The sequence below is a fragment of the Melopsittacus undulatus genome, chromosome 1 (assembly GCF_012275295.1).
Source record: "Melopsittacus undulatus isolate bMelUnd1 chromosome 1, bMelUnd1.mat.Z, whole genome shotgun sequence".
In the NCBI taxonomy this organism is placed as follows: domain Eukaryota; kingdom Metazoa; phylum Chordata; class Aves; order Psittaciformes; family Psittaculidae; genus Melopsittacus; species Melopsittacus undulatus.
Genome location: NC_047527.1, coordinates 124,260,283 through 124,281,498, shown reverse-complemented (window position 1 = coordinate 124,281,498; position 21,216 = coordinate 124,260,283). Strand labels below are relative to the sequence as shown.

The window sequence follows — 21,216 nt, the reverse complement described above, 5'->3', positions numbered from 1 at the left end:
TCTGATTTTCAACTGGGAATGCTGTACTGATTAGATTTTAAGTGACTTTTTTTTTCTAAAAAAATATGATTTATATATATATTATATTTTAATTACAGGTATTTCCAAGAACTGAGGCTGCTAGATCACTTCTTTCTTGGTATTGTTTTGGTCGTCACTCTGCTGTTGATTCTTCTGAGCCTAGAGAGACCTTGTCCAGCTTAAACACCCAAGTTTAAGGGCACTTTAGGGTAAGTAAAGTATAGACATACTTTACTTACCAGTTTTTCAAAAGTTCAGCAATAAGAAATAACTAGGCTACACACACAAAGAAACAAGCAGGCTCCTCATTCTTTAGTTTTTTGCATCAAGTCTGTACTAGAAAATGAGGTTTGAGTACAATAGGGTGCTATTATCATGCAAGCAAAAAAGCCTAATTTCTCCCCATCATAGTCTGCAAATGTGGAAAGAGCAGATTATCTTCGCATGTGCTGGTCAACCTGTCATCAAAGTGATGAAACAGATTAACAGGAGACGTGATACTTCAGAGGGGACTGACAAAACTAACACATGAATGGACAGGGCAGAGACGAGCTAGTGAACAAATCATTTCATAGCAGACAGAGAAGACAAGAAAAAAATATTACTAAACTACTCCTTGGAGAGTAAAAGACAGGGCACCTGGAGAGATGGATGTAGTGTGCAAGGCAGATGAACGTCCCCGAGACATTTGTCACTAGTTGGAGTGTGAGACACTGACATTAATGAGGATGGCATTTGGAAGATAAAAGCTGTATCTCTGAAGCAGACAATACAATTTCCAGGCACCATGCATAGGGACTGGAAAAAAAGCATCACAGTTGCTACTGATATTCATGGGAGAATATGGACCACGAATAAATGGCTTTTGTCTGCAGGGTTGGTGGGGACTGTGAGTTGCTTTTCCTCTCAGCCTAGTCAATTCCCATCATATTCCTTTAGTGAAGGACTCCCCATCAGTTGTCTTCTTACACCTGCCTTGCCAAAAGTCAGTGTTTTATTGACAAGTGCTTTTCAGGTATCAGACCTCTAGAAGACAGCTCTGTCAATAGTGCGTGGGGATTTACAGTGATGAAGGCACTTGCCTGGTATTATTTCCTCTTGAAAGGAAAGAGGGATCTGGGAGATATCCTGAACACTGTCTACCAGGACACTGGCATATGGAGAGCGCAAGACCTGCCTGCCCCTTACAGGCGTCTCAAAAGTACCACTACACCATACCAATGACATCAACTGTGCCTGAGAGCAACTCCTGCCATGACCCTCAGGATAGGAAGTATCATTATTAATTAATCACTTCCTGCTTCCATGTCTTACTATCAACTGTGTTGCACAGCCGTTTTGACTCCAATGCTCACGGATGTCTTGGGACTCTCCCTAGAAAGAGAGGATGCTGTCATTCTGGGATAGAATGAAATAAACACAAACATACCAAAACATCCTTCCGATCCCCAGATTAATCCTGCCAAGATCTTATCAGAGATCCCATCGCTGACGCCCTACACACTCATATATTGCTCCTCTGGTCAGTTTTTGTCCTCAGAATATAAAGCAACTTCTTTGCCTCTAAAAGAAATCCAGTCAGCAACAACAGTAAATACATTGGTGTGCTGGTCCACCTGTCTACTTCTTTGTTCAGGAAACTAACGCAGAAAGCCAAACCCCACTTCCAGAGCTGGCTGCGGGAGAGGTCTGAGCAGTAGTGACCCGAAACACTGAGGGCGCCTGTGACTGAATGGTTGCGGGGGCCGCCGGCATCCCCGGCAGAGCACAGCGACCGCCGTGAAGCAAGAGGGCCGGGCGCTGTTCGCTATGCTGGCGCTGCTGCCCCCGCTCCCGGTCCCCGTTCCCCGGGACCTCTCCAAGGTGCTGCACGGCGGTCCAATGGGAAGCGCTAGCCGCGGGCCGACGACGGGCTGCGCGGAGCAGCCCGAAGCGGAGCGGGGCACCTCGAAGTCAGCCTTGTCCCAGCCCGTCTGCAAGCCTTTGTCCGCTCTCCCCGCAGCGCTTGCACTGGCCTTCCGCGGCTCGAAACAGGCAGCATCTCAGAGAGAGGGGGAAGAAAACACACTTTAAACAAACAAACAAAAAAAAAAAAAACTTGGACTAATCGTGCACTGAAGAAAGTTTTAGTAGTGAAAAGAAAAATGGGAAACCAAACTAACCCGACATATGATAAGGACAAGCTCTTTCTGCTTCCTCTTTAATGCTGCACGCAGGGAGCACAGCTCCACACGTGAAGGTGCCCATGTCCCCGTCCTGCGGCAGAGTACCGAGCATCTCCCGGCTGTCCTTCAATGGCGTCTCTCTCTCCTCTTCGATTTAAAAATTGGAAGAGAAAGGGAAAGTGGTAGAAGAAAGCTGACTGAATCCCTCTGATCACAAACAAGCCCAGCAAGATGGATTGTGGGAAGAGAAGCTGTATTCCTAAACAACGACCGGTGTCACAGTAGTTAAAATGAAACAGAAAAGCCTCTCACAAAGTCAATTCTTATGTAGATGAGGGGACAAACGAGCTTTTCTCTCTCTTCCCGGTCTTACTGAATTTCTAATTTGCCCAAAGAAGCCCTAGAGGAATGAGGAAGAAAGGGCGGGAATATTGGGATTGCTAGTGGTAACAAATATTAGCGTGCTCTGGATTGTCTACTAGAAATACACACAAAAAGAGGCGACCTGACGCCATTGTATCAGCTGTGTTATTTCTCTTGACCTTCGACTTTGCCCATCCAGGCTGAACAAGCTTCTTGCAATGAGCATCACCCCTGCTCTCTACCAGACACGTAACTTTGGTCTCTCTAAGTCACAGAAAGGGACTCCTCCAAAAGAAGGACACTCACAGAAGTTTAAACAACAACCAGAAACACGTAGGGTTAAACAATCAAATAGGAAATATGCTGTCCTGTTGAACAGAGAGCAGTTTCCCCAGCATTGAGAACCCGCCAATATATATCATATCAATAAAAAGAAGCTCTTCGAAAGCTTGCATAGTAATTGAGATTGGAGATCTTTTTTGATACGGGTTGGCATTTCCTCATATCAATCTGACAGAGCCAACTCAGGAAATTGCTGGTAATATTCATCTGGGGAGCACTTTCATTAAACGTAATTCATTCGACTTTCACAATAAATTGAGTGACATCCTTACAGCAGAACCTTTTTATCCTTGATGAAGTGCTTGCCAGCCTTCGGTTTTCCACTTTATTGTCACATTCCTTAAAACAGGATCGTCAACATGTCAATCTGCTGCATGGAAAAAAATGCTAAAGCTGTATTTACAAAAAGCCCAGGAGGTGGTTTAATGCTGACTTACAAGAAGAGCGAGCTGGGTGTTAAACTATCTGATAAATCACAGCATAACTTCACACAGACCCAGTCGGGAGAACAGAAGCCAATCCTAGGGAGGGAAGAATGGCTCATACATTCATTTTCTCCAAGTGCTGGCTATTCCGAGCAATTGCTTTCTTAACCCGCTTCACCGCACTTTCCAAGACGGCTGGGAAATTGGCTTTTTGTTAATTAAAATGGCGGTTTAGAGATGCAGGGAAATATTAAAGAGCTTAAAATGGATACCTCTAGGTGCCGACTTGGAAGATTGGGCTAGTCAAAGAGAGGCAGGGATATTGGATTATATTCAGGTGCCTCCCTATAAGACGAAATCTGTTCCACATTGCTTTCTCCAGCGATATAAGAAATTAAAATAGTGTGTACTAAGTACCAGGAAAAAGAACTTTTAGTGCTGGGAAGCCCCTTCTTAAACTCCTATCGCAGGTCCTTGGTGGTTAAGAAGGAAGGAAACCCGGAAAAGAAAGTACCAGTCTCCACTTAACAGCGGAAAAAAAAAAAAGAAACTAGAGAGCAGAAAAGTTTGTTTCGCCTACAGGAGCTCCGAGCCCGTTGCCATCCCCTTGCCTTGCCTTCAGAAAGAGTGATTACTCCCCCTACACCACCGAGAAGATTCTCTCAAACTCCTCCAGAAAGAGGGAGCGGAATCTTCGCAAGGCTACCTAAACCCTCCATCACAGAAAGCCACTTCACCCCCTCCGCGCCAAGCGCTCTCTTCTCCCTCCCCCGTCTCCCCCCACCCCCTCCCCCCCCCTCCCCCCGACGTCAATTTGAAAACCGCAAGAAATCGCTTATTTGGGGGGAAAAAAGCAATACCCGACTACTTTCAGCACCAAATGCCTCTGAGAAAATACCGAGGGTGCTGATTATGGTAGAATAATGCCTTCTTTCTCTTTTGTTTTTTGTTTTGTTTTATCTTCGCTGCCTACAGAGGGGTTTTGTTCCTCCCACGACAAAGTAGGACACAAGCAGCAACTATCTTTAAAAAGAAAGAAAAAGAAGATATAAAATCAACTTATCTTCTCCGGCACGTGATACCTCCTCGCGTTCCCCATAGCTTTCATTAACCGGGGTGAAATCACCGCAAACAGTGCGACATGGAGCGAAATTAAATGTACACAAAGTCTGGAGCACTTCACCCCCCGTTCCTCCCCCTCAGCAAACACCGTGCCAAGTGTGCCACCTCTGAGGACAATTTTAAATCTCTCTTATACACAACATTTTGCAGGAAAGCTCCGCTCGGCTGTCAGAAGGCCTCCAAACTACAGGGACGGTGTGGAACAGACCTTAAAATTCCCAGCCCGGCGCTGAAGGAGGTTGTCGAGTTGGAACCGGACCCCCGCCGAAGCCTTGGCCCCGCAGAACAAGACTCCGGTCGGGAGCTCTCTATTCTCCTGCTCGGGCAAAGCGCCGAGCAGAGCAGCTTCCCCCGCGAAACAACCTGCTCGTACCCCTCATCGGGGGGAGGAAAATTACCCTTCCTTTTGCTCTTGCTCTGCTTAAGTGCTACAAGGAGTTAAACTGCTCTGCCAGCCGGCTCTGGTGTATATCCTATTTTACAAACTCACCGGCGAAGAAACACCTTGCTGGGAAAAGACGACAAGGCGGGGAGACTCAGGGGGGAGGGATCCTTACCCTAGCAACACGAAACTCGAAACTCCGACTGATTTTAGTCCCGTACCAGCCACTTCGGGGAAGAAGTACCTAGGTAAAGGAGCCGAAGTCTCTTCAAGCCGGTGTGATCTCAGGAAAACAATGCCCTAAGTTCCCCCCTAGAGCACGCGAAGACAGAACCTGGGGACATGTTGGGGGTGAAATCCGGCATCCAGAAGGCACGCTGCCGCCCGGTGCCCTGGCTTGGCCGGGGGCGGAGAGCGCAGGATCAGGCTGGGGCCGGAGAAGGAAGGACGGGGCTAGCTCCCGTGGCCACCGCGAGTTGCCGGCCCCCTGCCCGACGACCCCCTTCCGTGCTAAGGAGGGTCCCCTTAACAGCAGGGACGGAAACGACCTGCATCCTCCTTTGGGACTATGCTTGGCCTGTCCTAGTGAGAAATAACTAGTTAAGATCCTTGCTGTCTTAGCCAGCAATCCGCGGGGTTTGTAGTCGCTTCTATAGCGTGTCGCTTCCACTCAGGAAAAGTGAAAAAAGACAAAAAAGGAAGAAATGGAAAGAAGCAGCCCGGCGTTTTATTGTCCTGTGGTGTCAGACTGGAAATCCACCAGCAACTAGCAGGAATTAAACGAGGAAATTTCCACTAAGGCAATGGTGTAAAACCCCGTTGTCTTTAACAGAGCTCAAACCTAAAAGAGTCTACAATCTCCGGGCGGCTTTTTCTTTCTTAATATTTACGTGCTTCCTTAATGACGATTTTGACCTTGGCACAGCCCTGTTCGTTAAGAAAACATTACCCATTAGAATAAGACTAAGATGCTTTTGAAAGAACAGCAGAGGAGTCTCGTGGTGAGACCGAGTGTAGCTGCCTGAACACTTTCTGCAGCTCTCTAAATGTCCAGAAAGAAAATAACTGCAAGCATTTAAAGGTTAACTCCTAATTCTACCAAATAAGTACTAAGTTGCCCGTTCAGGCCAAAGGAAACGCACCTCCACTGCAAATCAAACGCAACATTTTCAATACACTGTACAGCTTGAAACAAGGAGAAAATACACATCTCTCAAAGGCCAACTACTGTTCTTATCAATAAACAGAATAGGACGAACCGTCTCTACCCCAGCAACACTCCTTCTCGTTCTGGTTGGCTGTGACCTCTATAAATTTGTGGCAATAAGGCCGAATGGCATATGGCTCTATTAAAAAGGGAGAGAAGGAGCTCTTCCCCCCCCCCCCCCCCCCCAATTTAATTAGGAAGAGATTTAACGTGGGTAAAATAAATAAATAAAATAAAAAAATAAGAAAAGAGGGCAGTGTTTTGCTTGGTGAAGAGAAATTACAAGCCAGCGAGTGTCTGGAAATGAGTAACTGAACACCACCCAGCTCAGGCAGAGAGGAGACAGGCTGTTGTGCCTCTCCCCTGTAATACTAGCCCTTCTCAGAAAGGATTATTTTAACCAACCCGATGGGAAGCTGGTTGCACTGCCATTCCATTTGTCCCTCCTCACAGGCTGGGTACTGAAAATGTAATTCCTAATTGAAACCGCTCTGGTCCACACAGAGTGGCTTGTGCACAGGGGTTGGCAGCCCAAAGTGCTGTGCCGTGCTGGTCTGTGGCACTGTGTTAAAGCTTTAATCCAAGCTTCATGCTTCGATGCTAATAAACAGTTTATTTACAGGCAATGGCCTAATGTAAACTTTCAGAGTCACTCCCGAAATAGAGAGAACGGGGAGAGGTTGACACAAACGTGGAAGTATCGACTCAGAGAAGCAGGTTAGACAGAGGAAATCCTTTGGATCCATCCCCCCCCCCCCCCCCCCCCCGAGTGTTTTGGCAGAAGACACAGTCCAGCCTAAGAACGCGTCCCTTCTCCCTAGCTTGTCTTTTATTCCCTATTTTGTCCCTTTTTCATCATATTTCGCATTGATTTGAAGGAAACTGAAAGATCATCTTCTCATTCTGTAATGCCAAGCCCTCAGAAAACAAGACAACTAGGAAAAAAAAAAACCATTCAGGTAATGAAGTCTGTAACTAAACGGTAATTGAATCAGCATAATTTGCACACTGAATGGTTTTCAAATGCTCCCAGTTTACAATTAAAGGAGAATTAATGCTCTTGTTGTTCAGACTGCAGCACATTAGAATAAATCCAGCACTGTTGTTGTAATGAGTCGAGAGCAGTTTAACTGCCAGCAAACACATTTAAAATTTAACACGACGTATCGATCTCGCTCCGGCTTTTTGATAGATTATTTGCCTCACACTTTTTTCCCTGCTCCCCCCACCCCACTCTCCAGCTCAGCCCCCCCCCAGCCCCCGGCTATAAGATTCGCGGGGAGGAGAGGCGCCCGCGGCAGAGGTGGCACAGCGCGGCGAGGGTGGGGGCCCCCAGCGGGACACACGTCCGGAGGGACGGGACGGGAGCGGACCCGCGCTGCGCTGCCGCGCTGGACGCTACGCGGGAGCGAAAAAAGTGCGCGTCACCTCCGCCTGCACCCCCCGTCCCGTCCCGTCCTGTCTTAGGCCCGCTAGGGATTGGCTGCCCCGCACTCCGCCGCGCCGCACTGCCCCGCAGTGCCCCCACGTGGCGTGGCAGCGCTAACGCAGGCAATGACAGGAGGCCGCGGAGCCTGAGCGGAGCAGCCGCCTCCCCCGGTAGGGCTCCAGGGTGCTTCTCTCGGCAGCGCCCCGGAGAAGGGGCTTTTCCGACCCTCACCGCCACGGGGGCGAGCTCCACGACACTATATGGCCTACGTAACTCATGGCAGGCGAGAGAGAGCGCGGGCTGCAAAGAAGCAGCCTGCCTTGGTTTTGTTACTTGAGATCGTAAAGGGAATGAAGTGTGTGTTAAAGGAGATAACGCCTCTGTTTACTCGTGTTCCCCCGGTAATCTTAAAGGATATTTGCTGTGAAAGTCAATGACACTTCAGGCGGAGTACACTAAGCTGTGCCCATCGCCCTGCGCCGCAGGCTTGTGCAGAGGCGCCGGCAGTGGCACATGAAAGGGGGGCTCCCTCCGAAGATGCTGCCACCCTCAGCAGGGAGCAGAGGGCAAGAAGTTGCTTTCAGCCTACAGCCTGGGCGGCCCCCCCTGCAGGGACCGGGGGACCCTGCCCAGGAGGAGGTACAGGGAAACCCGGCCCTGGTGGTGCGCCCCTTCCCGGCGGAGGAGAAGTTACGGGTCTGCCTCCTCCGTGCCCCGCCGAGAGATCCTGGCCGAGCCCCGCTCCTCCCTGCCCCGGTCCCTGTCCCGGTCCGACCCCTGGAGGACGGGCAGAGCTAGCTGCGGGGCGGCCGCAGTTGCCGTGAGTTTGCTGTTTCTCGACAAGGCTGGTGCCCTCCTCCCCGTCGAGGTCCCCCCGTCCCGGCCCGTGCGAGGGGCCGGGGACACTCACCAGGTAAAGGGTGGGCTGCAGCAGAAGGACCGCGTACCAGTACACAGCCTGCATCCTCGCCGCTCAAACTTCCCCCGCGCTGCCTTCGCTGCCTCTTTGTTCCTTCCAGAACATAGATCCACCTGACATCCACTTTACAGAACAAGCAGAGCTCTCACCAGCCTAGACAAAAATGAAATTATAGACCCCATGACCACAAGACAAGGTTAGGCTTGAGACAAGGGGGGGAAGAGAGGTGTGTAGGGAAGGGGGGGCGGGAGAGAAGGAGGAGATGGGGTGTGTGGATGGGGGTGGGGGAAACAAAAAACCATTAAAATCTAGTTAATCCAGCGTCAGAGCAAAGTGATCGCGCGGTCCGGGCTGGCTGCAGAGAGCCTGTAGGCAGCGCTTTCCGGCTCTCAGTCCTTTTACCGGGCGGGAGAGCCCTGCGGTGTCAGATGGGACGGGCCGGGGGTGCTACCACCAGCCCTGCCTGCCCTGCCCTGCCTGCTTGCGTGCCCCAGGCGGGGACAGGGCTTCAGCCGCCCGCCTGTTGGCAGCGGAGCCCTGCCAGCGCGCTGGAGAGCCGAGCTGCGCCGAAGAGGGGGAGAAGGGGCAGGAGACGCTGGATTCGGGGCTGCGGATACGCCCGGGCACTTACAGCCGAGGCGAAGCTCTTCGCCTCCGGGACGCCAGAGCGGGCTCTGCCTATCCCCACAAGTGCCCACCTCCCTCCGCCCCTCCTAAGCCGCACCTCGCCCAGGGCCGGGACCGAACTCCGGGGCGTCCCGACGGGTGCGGACCCCCACCCCCGGTCCCAGCCCCCCTCCGGGTCCCGCGGACAGCCCCGCCGCCGCGGGGGGGACGCGGTGGGGATACGTACGGCGTGGGGGGTCCGACGGCGGCCGGGGCTCCGCGGGGCGCTCCATGGGCGAGCCTAGAGGGGCTGAGCTCCCCGGCGCAGCCCGCCGCCCCTGAGCATCTCCTCGCCGTGCTCCGCACCGAGGTGTCCCGCGGCCGCTGTGCATCCGGCGCAGGCACTGTCAGGGCGGCGGGGCTGCTGGCAGGTTCTCCCCCCCTCTCGCCTCCCCTTCTCTGCACACGTCCGCGCTCCGGCTCCGCCAAGCAGGACACTTACGGGAGGAGGGAGCTGCCAGGGCTGCCCGCTCCGCTTCGGCGGGGGGCGCGGGCAGGAGCGGCGGCACCGGCGCTCCGGGGCGTCCAGGACGATTTGTCTCTATTAAAAATGACTTATTGGCGAGGGAGCGACGAGCGCCTGCTATTTAACTTCGGATAAAATCTATCTGCAAAGACCTTGGTCGATCATCTTAAAATAAAGCGCTGGAGCCGAGCACTGTCCGAGCCTCACTGCTTGGGGAGAGAGAAAGAGCAGCGGAGGGGGGAGAAAAGGGGGAGCTTGCCTGGCGAGGGGGGAAGGAGGAGGGAGAAAGAGGAGTTTAGCGGCGTCCCATCCTCTCCTCTGAAAGGGGTGATGAATTAGAGTCCTCCCCTGGCGGCGTGAGCTGTCTTGTGCTGCCCGCACTGCCTGCCCTTCCCGCTCTGCCTGCCTTGCCCGGGCTGCTTGCCCTGCCCGTGCTGCTGCCTTCCTCCGCCGGGGTGCCGGCGCTGCCCGCGCTGCCGCCAGGGGCACAGCCCCTTTCCCTCTCCGCCAGCGGGAGGGAGGCGGTGGTTTGCCCAGCGCCTGGAAGGAGCCTGAGAGAGCAGCTCTTCCCTCTCTCCTTCCTTTCATTTTAGGTTTTTTCCACCTCCCTCGGGGGTGTCCCGTGAAACGACAGTGCTGCTCAGCCCGTGCGGGCAGCGAGCCCGCCAGCCAGGCACCGAGGCGACGGGATGTTGGAGCAGAGCTATGTGTCGGCTGCGGGAGCCAAGCTGTGGGATTAAACGGTTGCTTCTTCCCCACAAGCATGAACCTGTAGCTGGACAGTGCCTCTGAGCGAAGCTTGAACGCTCATCCCTGCCCGGTGCTGCGGCTAATCCCGTCAGCTGTCACGCAAAGTAAAAGGTCTCATCGACCTTGTTTTCCTTCTTCTTTACAAGGAGTCCTGTGACGGTTCTCTTGCCCGATTCCATCCCCCAAACCCTGTCTTACCAGTGTGACACCGGGACAGGGCGAAGGGGAGGATGCCAACAGCACAGGGTACCCTTACCAGATGCCCAGCCTTGATAGCAAAGCCCAGATTTATCACCTCCCAAAGGGGAACCAAGAAGCAAGCCAGCATGCTGTACAGAGAGGGGAAAGAGAGGACTTCAGTTGTCCTGCCAAATCCTTGCTTTCTTTGCTGCATGTCCTGGTAATTAATATCTGCAATCTGAGGCTTCAGTACCAAGCTGTAAACCACTGCTTTAAATTTGACAGTTTGAGGTTGGAACACTGTAATAGAAGGGGTGTGGGGAAAGGATGGGGGAAGTAATGAGTAAGTACCCTTAGAAAGAGCTACACCAGAGCCTCCCTCATCACCATTTCTGCTCCAGACACCTGGAAGATGGACACCTCCATATGTCTCCAGCACCATCACTCTACTAGACATGTGGAATGCTCACGTCACAACTTTGAAGTGTGCAGCCTGCGAGGAATCATATTGTCATCCTGCCCATCCAGACAGCCTCTGCATTACAGTGCAGGCTGAAGCTGCCTAGGGACTTCTTGTATCACATGGGTAACAGACAAGAAATTACAGCTGACTTTTTCCTTCCAACTACCTCCTTCCTATCTATTCCACTCATGCTTCCCCATAAGTGAGAGTCCACATGTCCACACTTAGTAATCAACCTAGACAGAGATAGATAGATAGATAGACTGATAACTAGACTGATAACTAGACAGATAACTAGATAGATAGACGATGCTGTCTTTGCATAGAAAAAAAATGCGTAAACTGCATAGTATACTGCTGATCTTGGCAATCAGATGCTGTTTAGATGGAGCGTGGTTACTCTTACCTGAGGTACGAGATTGCCAAGTTAATATATGGAGCAGAAAAAACAAATGCAAAGTCCACCAGATTTCAGTGGGTCATGTTTTTGAGGAAGATATTTCTTTAAGAAGGAATGATTCAACTCTACTTCCTGTGTAACTTTATTCAGCTTCTCCAAGGTCTGATCACTAATGTCTTCATATTGGAGGTGATAAGGAAGTAGTCCTCGGAGAAGAATTATTCCTCCAGCTGGTCAAATAGGAGAAGGTCCTCCCATTCTTTTTCATCCAGATCCTTACGTGCCATTTAGAGGAGCCCTGTGGAGGAGCCTCTAGCTCCATTGGAATCATAAGCATGGTTCCCTTTTACTTTAGCCCACTAAAATTTCATTCCCCTGTAAAGCCAGCAAAGTCTTTTGCAAACAGCCCAGTGTGTGTGATATCTACTTGTGTTGTGAGCAGGCTCTTGAGGCAAAGTTCTTCAGGACAGATGAACTTGCTTTCTATCAGGTTGTGGCTGATTCAGGGTCCCATTGGCTTCACTGAGGGCATCTTTGCTCTTCAGCTGACCTCCTTAACCAAAGGCCATTGGAACAAACTCTTCAGCTACAGTGGAACTGAGGTTTCCTTCAGAAATGCTGTTTGGACTGCTCCTTCCCTCCATTATCACTCCAGAAAAAAAGCAGGCTCCAAAGTATTCCAGCTGTGAACATGTGATTCTTTTTCAAAGGAGATGCAATGCTTATGAAAATCTGACATTTAGGATTTTTGGACACAGCCTTTTGACTTTTATTTGATTCTGTAATATTGGTACAACAGCTTAAGTGGAATATTTGATTTTTTAAAGTGAATTTTAATTTCAACCATTTGGATACTTTTTGGGATCTTAGCAATAAGGTCTCTAGCAAGGTAGTGTCAGCAAGGTAGTGTCATTAGTAAGCCTGGAATCACAGATTCCAGGCTTACTAATGGACTTTAAAAAAAACCAATTAGACTTTAAAATGCAATTGTTCTATTTTTAAAGCTTTGAAATACATCCTAACCTTTAGTCATCTTCCCTGTTAATGCAAAGATAGCTTCCTGGCTTGCAGAACTGAAAGGGTCACAAGCAGAAAATCCAAAGACAATAGCAAGTGATTAATAATTGCTGCAGATTCCAACAAAATATGAGCACATGGTTTAATTGCTTGAGGCACTAGAAGAAAATACAATGCTGCAATGATAAATATCAAATGACTATGCTAAACTTACGGCACAATGTAGCTAACCTGCTTAAACATGGACAATTATGTGAGAAATAAAAATAGTAAACAGAGCTAAATCCTATGCAGTACTATTTTTATAGGCCATGTTTCTTATTTTTGGAAATACTGCTTGGAAAAAAAGAAAGAAGGCAAAGGTGGGCCAGAGAAAGATGAAATCTTTAAAATGTGAAGAGGTGAAGGGATAAGAGGAGGTCTGATGAATGAATGGTTGGCAATATGAAGAACATTTCATTAAGATTATTTACATGAGTGATATGAGGCATCTGGCCTGTACACTGTACAGTCCATATGCAGTACACATGCAACTCCAATATCTCATCTATATGCATGTTGAAGTACTGTTGAATTCAACTGGAGTTGCATATGCACTACAATGACAGATTATGGTTTCCACAGCTTTTCTATATTTGTACTATACAGTGTGCAGGCCAGATGCTTCATATCACTCATGTAAATAATCTTACTGAAATGTTCTTCATATTGCCAACCATTCATTCATCAGACCTTCTCTTCTTATCCCTTCCCCTCTTCACATTTTAAATAGATTTCTTTTGTTTCAAGGAAATCTTCATGTTTGAACAGTGTATTTTTATGCTTAGTATAAATACTACAAACAGATTCCCTTGTCACATTTTATTTCCATTCTTTCAAGGTCATAATATGACTGTATGTACCATTCATATTTCTAAATATAAAAAATATCTCTGCAAGACTTTTATTTTTATTACATTGATTTCTGCCTACTTGCAGTCAAAGACATACCACAAAGTGGTGTTATTCTGTATTCCATGTGGAAAAATACAGGAATACTCCAACTACTTGAAGAGAAATGCCTTGAATTCATGGTGTTTGCTATTCCTCCTGTTGCTATGTCATGAGGACTCAGAATGTTGGAGTGAGATGTGACATTCAGCGTCAAAAAGGGCTAAAGGGTAATCTACCAACAGCAGTGTCTGGATCACTCGGTGCTTCTGTGATACAAATATGAACAAGCCTACTGGCTTCACTAGACTTATTCCAGGTAACACTCAGTGGGCATATATACACTCAGGAGTTTTCCCAAAATACTTGAGATGAGTGAGACATAAATTATTGTCCATATGAATAAAATTTACAGCCAGTTTTATCTTCAGGATTTTTTCATTAATAATGCCTTTAAATCCAAGGGGCAGAAAATCTCAAAATCATTAATAGAATAAGGAAAAAAGTTTTGTAATCCTCTTTGCATAGGGAGCTTCTTTTCTAACATGATGTGTATAACAGATTTGTATTTTCATTCCAGGTTTATTTCATGCATTAGATCTTGACAATTTTCTACAGTGGCAATACAGGAAATAGAAGAGCTTTAATAATACCCAGAAGAAAAAAAAAAAAAAGAAAAAAAGAACTTAAAGTAACGGAAGGAGTCTGTACTGAGTCTGTACATTGTCCAGAAAGTACCACAACTTGGGCAAGTTTTTTGAAAACATAATTAGATTTCAAAAATAGTGTAAGACTAAGTGAATTTTTTAATTAAAATCCAATTATTGGAATACTTCATGATGGCCACTCTAGGGATTATTAGCTGACAGCAACACTTGTTGAAATTATAACACTTGATAACAAAAGTTTTATTAAAATTTCTATTTGTATGTGTATGGTTTGTAATTGCAAAATAACACAATGTATATAATGTCAACTGGGAAGGCTTTACACAAGAGCTAAAATATGAGAATTAAATTGTTTCGAAGTAGGTATTAATGTGGGAGAAAGTCTGCAAGGCCAGTTGTCTTTTCTTTCTGTTTAATGGCAAGGAAGAAAGCAGGAAAGTCCCCACAGGCTTTTTGACTGCCTGCCTAGCCAGAGGAAGGACGGATGCTTACAGCTCAAGGCATTGTCAAAGCTTTTGGGCTCCTGGGAGCACACTGCTCTTTAAGGTTTGGGTCAGAAAGCTGTACAAACCCTGAGCATTCAGGGAGAAGGCCACTCCATGGAGAATGAGGAACAATGTCAAAACTTCTCCCTGAAAGCCTGCCAGAGACACAGACATCCTAGCTCTATACCACATGTGCCAAAATGATGCCGTGTAGCTGCACCTTCTGAAGCAACATAGTCAACTATTCTCCATTCACTATATTGCAAATGGGGATAAACTTCCTGACACAGCATTACTGTCAATGAAAGGAGATCTCCTAGTGTCTTTCCCTCTACCATTTTCAGAGCAAGGCTGACAGGCAGTGGTGCTGTGTCTTCTGCTGCACACTCACCCGTTCATGGGGAGGCAGGCTGGGGCTATATAATAAAGAGCCTCAGAGCTCTGCTGACATCAGGAAAGGAAGTACAGGTGGTGAATGACTGGAATTTCCTGAAGAAGAATTATTCTCCTCTAAGAAAGCAGCTGATAAAAGGGTAAATTATCTTGGTTAGAACAGCCTGAGAGCTGAGCTCAGACACTGGACTCTATGCCAAATACTGTTGCCACTAGCTGTAGCTAAGCAGAAATGGGCTCCTGGGCAAGTCCCCAGTGTGGTATGTGGAGCTCTGCACCCTTTCAGATTGCTTGTGCTTCATGGCAGGTTTGCAAACTACCTACCACACTGATTTTGCCAGGAGCTCAGTAAGCAGCAGAACCTGAGTGTGTGGGATAGCTGACTTTTCATAATGACACAACTCAATATCATTTTTCCTATAAGGCAAAATGAGCTACTGTGAAAAAACTTGGAAACAACTCTGCCTTTTTTTTTTTTTTTTAGACCCATAAATTTGGGCTGTCAGTCTGTTCTTCTTCAGATAAATTAGAGTTTTGAGCCTTCCTCCAAATGAAGTGGACCTGAGCCTTTGTAAGAAATCTTATTTGGATACCTCTTTCAATGACCACAATTTTTAGAAACAGGTCTTTTCTAAGTCCCTCATCTACTAATGATTTCATGTGCCAAGGTGTTAAGGCCAGCATGGAATATCTTTAAAATCATTCAAAGCTGTTTGCATTTCAGGGTCAGGATTTTACACTGCAACTACAGTAATTAGAGCTAAAAAGGCCCTAAAAGAGTTTGTTGTTGATGATGTTGTTGTTTGGGTTTTTGAAGTATTATCTAGAGGGGATTCTCTTAGTCTTAGGTGTAAAGGACAATCTTCAGTCAGACATCAGCCCACTAGAATGCACAGCATCTTTCTACTTTTTTCAAGCATGAACCAGCTTCAATATTTTCAGTATTTAGAGGGTAAGAAAGAAATGTGAGAATATGGGAAATAGCTATGTACTTTGTAAAACCATGTGAAAATATGTTAAATTTCACCTGTACTATCAATACAATAATTAACTGGTTTTGCTCACCGAAGTCTTCATTTGGTATTAAAACAAAGTGAGACATTTTGGACCAGAGTACTGCAGGACCTCTGTTAGAAATGGAAAAATCTAGGAAAAAAATTCACCTTTGATGAAAACCTGAAATAGGTTTTCATCTTTGCTTTACAAAGGAAGAGAAAGCTTCAGACAGCATATCAAAGAAATTACAGAGGAAATGAAATACCTACTTTTGCATGCAGTTGCTGCTAAGGTATAAATACTTGGCTACAAAAAGAGAGACAGCTGCCAAGATCACCGGTATTAATGAATACATGTTTAAAAACAAAGGGATGTTGTTTTGTCTAGTACTTTGTTGTACTGTTGTAATAGCTATACTGCGGACAGAGGTATTCCCATTTTACTCTTGAGAAAACTTTACTAAATACTGCTGGGAAGTGAAGCCAAAAAATCAGAAGAAAGATAAATAGCCAATTCCAACTGTTTACATCATTAATGTAAAGATTCGTGCTTTCTCTGGCAAAGATGGGGGGTGAGGGTTTAATGACACTGTATTATTACAATCTTCCAGTGCCACCTTGTGGTTTAGCATTATACTGCAAAAGACATCCATGATTAAACTTTACATTCGTCAAGCGTAGGCAGCCAATTATGCGTACAGCAGTCCATAAAGTTAAGATAACAAACTGAGAGCAGGAAGAGAGTTTTTCATCTTATATAGTGAACAACCTTCTTCCCCTGCCACAACAACATGCCAGCTTCTGCTGGTACAGAGTTGCACCCATCACACCTGATGCTGATATTTGGGTGTTACTCAAAGGATCTGCTCCAAAGCAGGATGCAGAAAGATTCCCAGGAAGGCTTTGCAACAAGCAGTGTCAAAGTACTTTAGCACTGTTCTATGTCTACACCGTGTAATTTAGCACCAATGATATCCTTTTTTGGTTTAAACAACTGTTCTTATTTCACAATATAATACAGTGCCTCACCATATAGCAGGCATCACCACATATGTACATCTATTCCAATGCCTGACCATTCTCACTGTGAAGATTGTTTTCCTAAGCCTCCAAAATGGATCATAGTTTTGTTCATTTCCATTGCTGCAATCTGAGACTGTGTTATCACATTATACTCAACAGCAGTGGGATCATGGTTCCTGAGCTGAGCCCTTCCTTCTACATTGTTACAAAGAACACCTCCAACACATTCACATAGTACCTTGGTGATAAATGCTTTCTACCAACAGATAAGTGGCCTTCTTAAAGCTGGAAGTTAAGAGATATACATCATCCAAAGATAAAAGTGATCCGTTTCACTGACGTGTATCCCAGAGGACATAACATTTACGAATAGAAAAGGCATACCTGTAGGAAGGAAAAGTGTACAAGGCAAAGAGATGTCAGTGGTAATGGTAGTGACACCAGCAATAGCTGCAGAGCAGCTTATGCTCGGACTGGTACTGTGAACTGTGATTCATGGATGAGATACTTCAGTTCCCCAGGCTGGCTAACCCCACATCCTACTGTGAAACTGCCAGTCTCAGCTACACAAGACTTGCAGTGATGACAAAGATATTTGAAGGAAATAAAAATCCAAACTGAGGTGAATCAAGTGGCTTGATTTCTGCAAGTCTGAAAAGCCATGAAACCTGCAAATGACACATATATGAAAACAATCTGCAGGTTGCTAAAGCAGAATTTGCTAATAAGATTAAAATCAATCCTGGATAATTATGTCCCAGATGATCATGAGTCAAGCATTATACATCAGGCCTTAAACTGGGATTCCTGTATTGGAGAATCAACCATTCACCCTCCTGACAGATCCATCTTTTACTGTACTCCTTACAGATAAGTGCTGAAAAATCTGTTGTTTCATGTCATCTGTCGATAGTATATATTATGCTATTTTCAAAGGTGCTGAGCTTATGCAGTGTACCACTTATAAGGTAATAGAATCATAAAACAAAATTGTAGAAAGCACGTTTCCAGAAAATTCATCTTCCTCTTGAGGACATAAGATGTGTCCATGGTTTTATATCCACACACAGATTTAAGGAGATGCTGACAGAGGCCTGATTTAAACAGCTATGGTGTTTAAATCTAGCAAGGTGGCCACGATCACTCAAGCTCCCCAGGTAAAATGAGTCTTGCAGATCTCATTTTGTCTTTACAGATCTAGAGGACAGTCTCAAGATGAATGATGATCCTCTTCTTAGCCAAGCACATGCTAACTAAATAAGCATCTATATACATACCAGAATTTGTATACACTATTTTTTCCAAGTCTGGATATTTCCAGATTCAGATATAGAGTATATAGTATATATTCTGCAGTAACAACATATTGTTTAGAATAAAACCTGCTTTTCTGAGCTCACTAGTTTCAAACACTGTGGTAAAATACATTGAGTAAACTTGGATTCCAGGGATTAGCTAGTCTTAAGGGGGCATTACATATAAATTTAAGGTGGGGCAAGGACTGCATAATCCAATTAGGTTCTCAGCTCAGCTAAATTTAAAACATTGCCAGCATGTTAGAGTATACTTGGATAAAACAGACTTACAGTTTCAGAACTTGTTCAGTTTAAGCCCTTGTTGACTAAAACTTAGTAAATCCTCGAGCATTTTAAACACCTAGTTTGAATTAAATCCACAGATTTAACACTGTTTAACTGGATCCAATATAAAGCTAGTCTGAGAGAATGATAAATAGGTAGCTGTTTGTTTTCCATTTGAGTGCTTGGCACTGCAACAGTAGATTAATTACCTTTAATTAACCATCTCCTTTGTAGAAGCTTGGAGCAAACTATCTAATAAGACCAGAAGGAGAGCGGAAGGTACTCGTTTCACCTAATGCACAGGTATCATCTGTACAATTATCTGCCCTCTGAGCAGATGGGCTATGCTCACAGCAACCAAGCTCCTGGCCTTGGTAAACATGACAAATTGAAGGAACGTGGGGAGACAGAAGAATATTACCCGTACAAAGGCATCACAGCACAGCCTCAACTGTGGGCAAACAGCACCTGTGCTACTAAATAGGCCTACAACAGGGAAGTATCCATCTGAAGAGGATAGAACATCTCCAGTAAATGGGCTTCCTGAACCATAGGATGTCTGTATATTCTTTTGCATCAAGGAGATCAGTCAGAAAACAAGGCACTTAGCTTAGAACACAAAGAAAATACACAACAGAAAGATTTAGTAGTCAGGCACAAAGATAATCCAGTTGCCAATGCCATGAAAAACTGGCCAGTGGTTTGTATGCCGCATGTAACAGCACTGGACCTCTTAACGCTTCTACAATCTCTTGCACAACTTCAAAGAGGATGTGGTAGCTGTGAACCAAGACAGCATCAATGTCAAAGGGAGAAAATGTAATCTTTTAGGCTGGGGACTAAAGTGTACTCTGAAATACACCCACTACCATGCCCAGAGCCAGAGAAAAGATACACTTAAAAGCGTCATTGAGAAAACAGCAAAGGCAAAAAGGCTAATTTTTGTAACTGCAATCTATATAAGGAAGGCAAAACCAAGCTGGAACCAAGTCATTGATTCATCTAAACAGTTATAGAGGACTTTAAAAACAAAATTTAAAGAAAGTCAATGCTTGTGAAAAATATACATACACTTTCCAACCTTCTATAATGTTGTAAGTCTATCAAAAAACCCCCAGCATTTCTTTTCACCAAGTCCACAGCTTTGGCAAGGCGCCTGAGCCTCTTACTGCATGGGGTATCTGACTGCCATACTGTTTGAAGGGATGCTCTTTCCCCTACATCTCTCAGAGGACTCATAAATTCTCATTAAGAAAGAACTACATGCATGACAACCCATGGAAGTAGAGCTGCCCCACCTTCATGATGATAGGCCAAGGTGATTCAAACACCCAGAGTACCTGTAACTTTCCAGTCCTTTCACAGGCAGCAGATACCCCGTCCACGAGATGAGGCCCAGCTCCAAAACTGACATCTGAGTGCAAACTGCTGAGTGCCTGGTCTGAAAGTGTCAGAAGATGGACTGACAGCTGGAGCATCCAAAGCTTTGGGACATTTGTCAAGACAAACACAAAAATGAATGGTGTTTGACTTCAAAAAGGGAGCTACCTGAAAAAGAGAAAGATAGGGAAGATGAATGTAAATACAACAAGAAAAAGGGTAAAAATTTTTATATGGTGTGAAAATTGTTCCAAGATATCATGTCAGAAGCTCTTAGTAAGCCAGTAACAAGTATCAAAAAACTTTAAAAGGAACAAAATCAAAAGTTCATTACAGTAAACAGGGTGAAGAAAGATTTTAACAGTAAACAAAAATTAAAAAATAATAAAAAATAAATAATCCCAGTTGAGGAAAGAGAAAAGAGAAGATCGTATATAAAAACTGGTAAGTTTAAAGAAAACTACAAGGAAGTTCAACATATTTTTAGGAGTAATTTGCTGAGGGCATAAAAATGTTTCATGAAAAACTTTATTCTTAAACACTTCAGAAGTAGGAAGCCTGCCAGCTAGTTAGTCAGGCAGATATATGATCAAGATGTAAAACGAATGCTCATGGAAGATAAGGCTAAGAATGTTTAATGAAATTTTCCACTACTGCTCATGGTGGAGGATCTGAGGTAGGCTCAGGCATCAGAGTGCTTTACATGGGGGAAGAATATGATGATCTGTCTCAAACTGAAATGCTAGATGAAAAGATTTCAGAACAAATTATAAAATAAGTTGTAACAAATCAGGTTCCAGGACTAAATAATGTTCACATGGGACTCCTAAATGCATTAATGTATGAAACTGCTGAAAAGCCAACTCCATTTTGTGACTTAAAACACACACTGGTCTCTGTGGTAGAGATGTTAAGTGTGATGCCAATTTTTTTAAATATTTGTTGATATGAACCTAGGAAATAGGTTTTGCATCATGGAGAAATTGGTAGAAACTATGTTAAAGAACAGAATCTATAGAGTCAGGTATAAATATGATTTATTGGAGAAGAGCCAGTATGACTTTTCTGGTGGGAAGTCATGCTTCATAAAACGATTACGTTTCTTAGAAGAGTCAATTAATATGTAAACAAGGATACTGCAGTGCAGCAGGTGTATACGGCTTTCTAGAACAGTTTTGTCAAACTCCCTCTGCAAGGGCTTTAAAAACCCTAAGCTTTCCTGCAGAAAGGTGGAGGTCCTCCTATGAATTCCAGATTTTCACAATGGAGTGATATAGCCATGGAGCTCATAGGGATCTGTGCAGGCATTTTCGGTGCTCAACAGATTTGCAAATGGCCTGGAAGGATCATCACAGTGATTTGTCAAGATTTGCACACCATGATGACACAGAATTATTCAGGATAGGGAAAAAATTAAGATGGCAGTAAAGAGTTGCAAAGGGATC

General features: G+C 45.5%; 1 protein-coding gene across 1 annotated transcript in view; it reads right to left on the bottom strand.

Annotated features, from left to right (window-relative positions):
* NXPH1 (neurexophilin 1) overlaps nt 1–9,660 on the bottom strand; it is a 141,852-nt gene extending 132,192 nt beyond the window's left edge. The window contains exons 1-2 of the mRNA XM_005152894.3: nt 9,484–9,660; nt 8,367–8,528 (exon numbers count right to left, since the gene is read on the bottom strand). Of these exons, the coding sequence (XP_005152951.1) occupies nt 8,367–8,420 (54 nt within the window). The 5' untranslated portion in view covers nt 8,421–8,528; nt 9,484–9,660. The remainder of the gene's footprint in view (nt 1–8,366; nt 8,529–9,483) is intronic.
* Between the last annotated feature and the right edge of the window lie 11,556 nt (nt 9,661–21,216).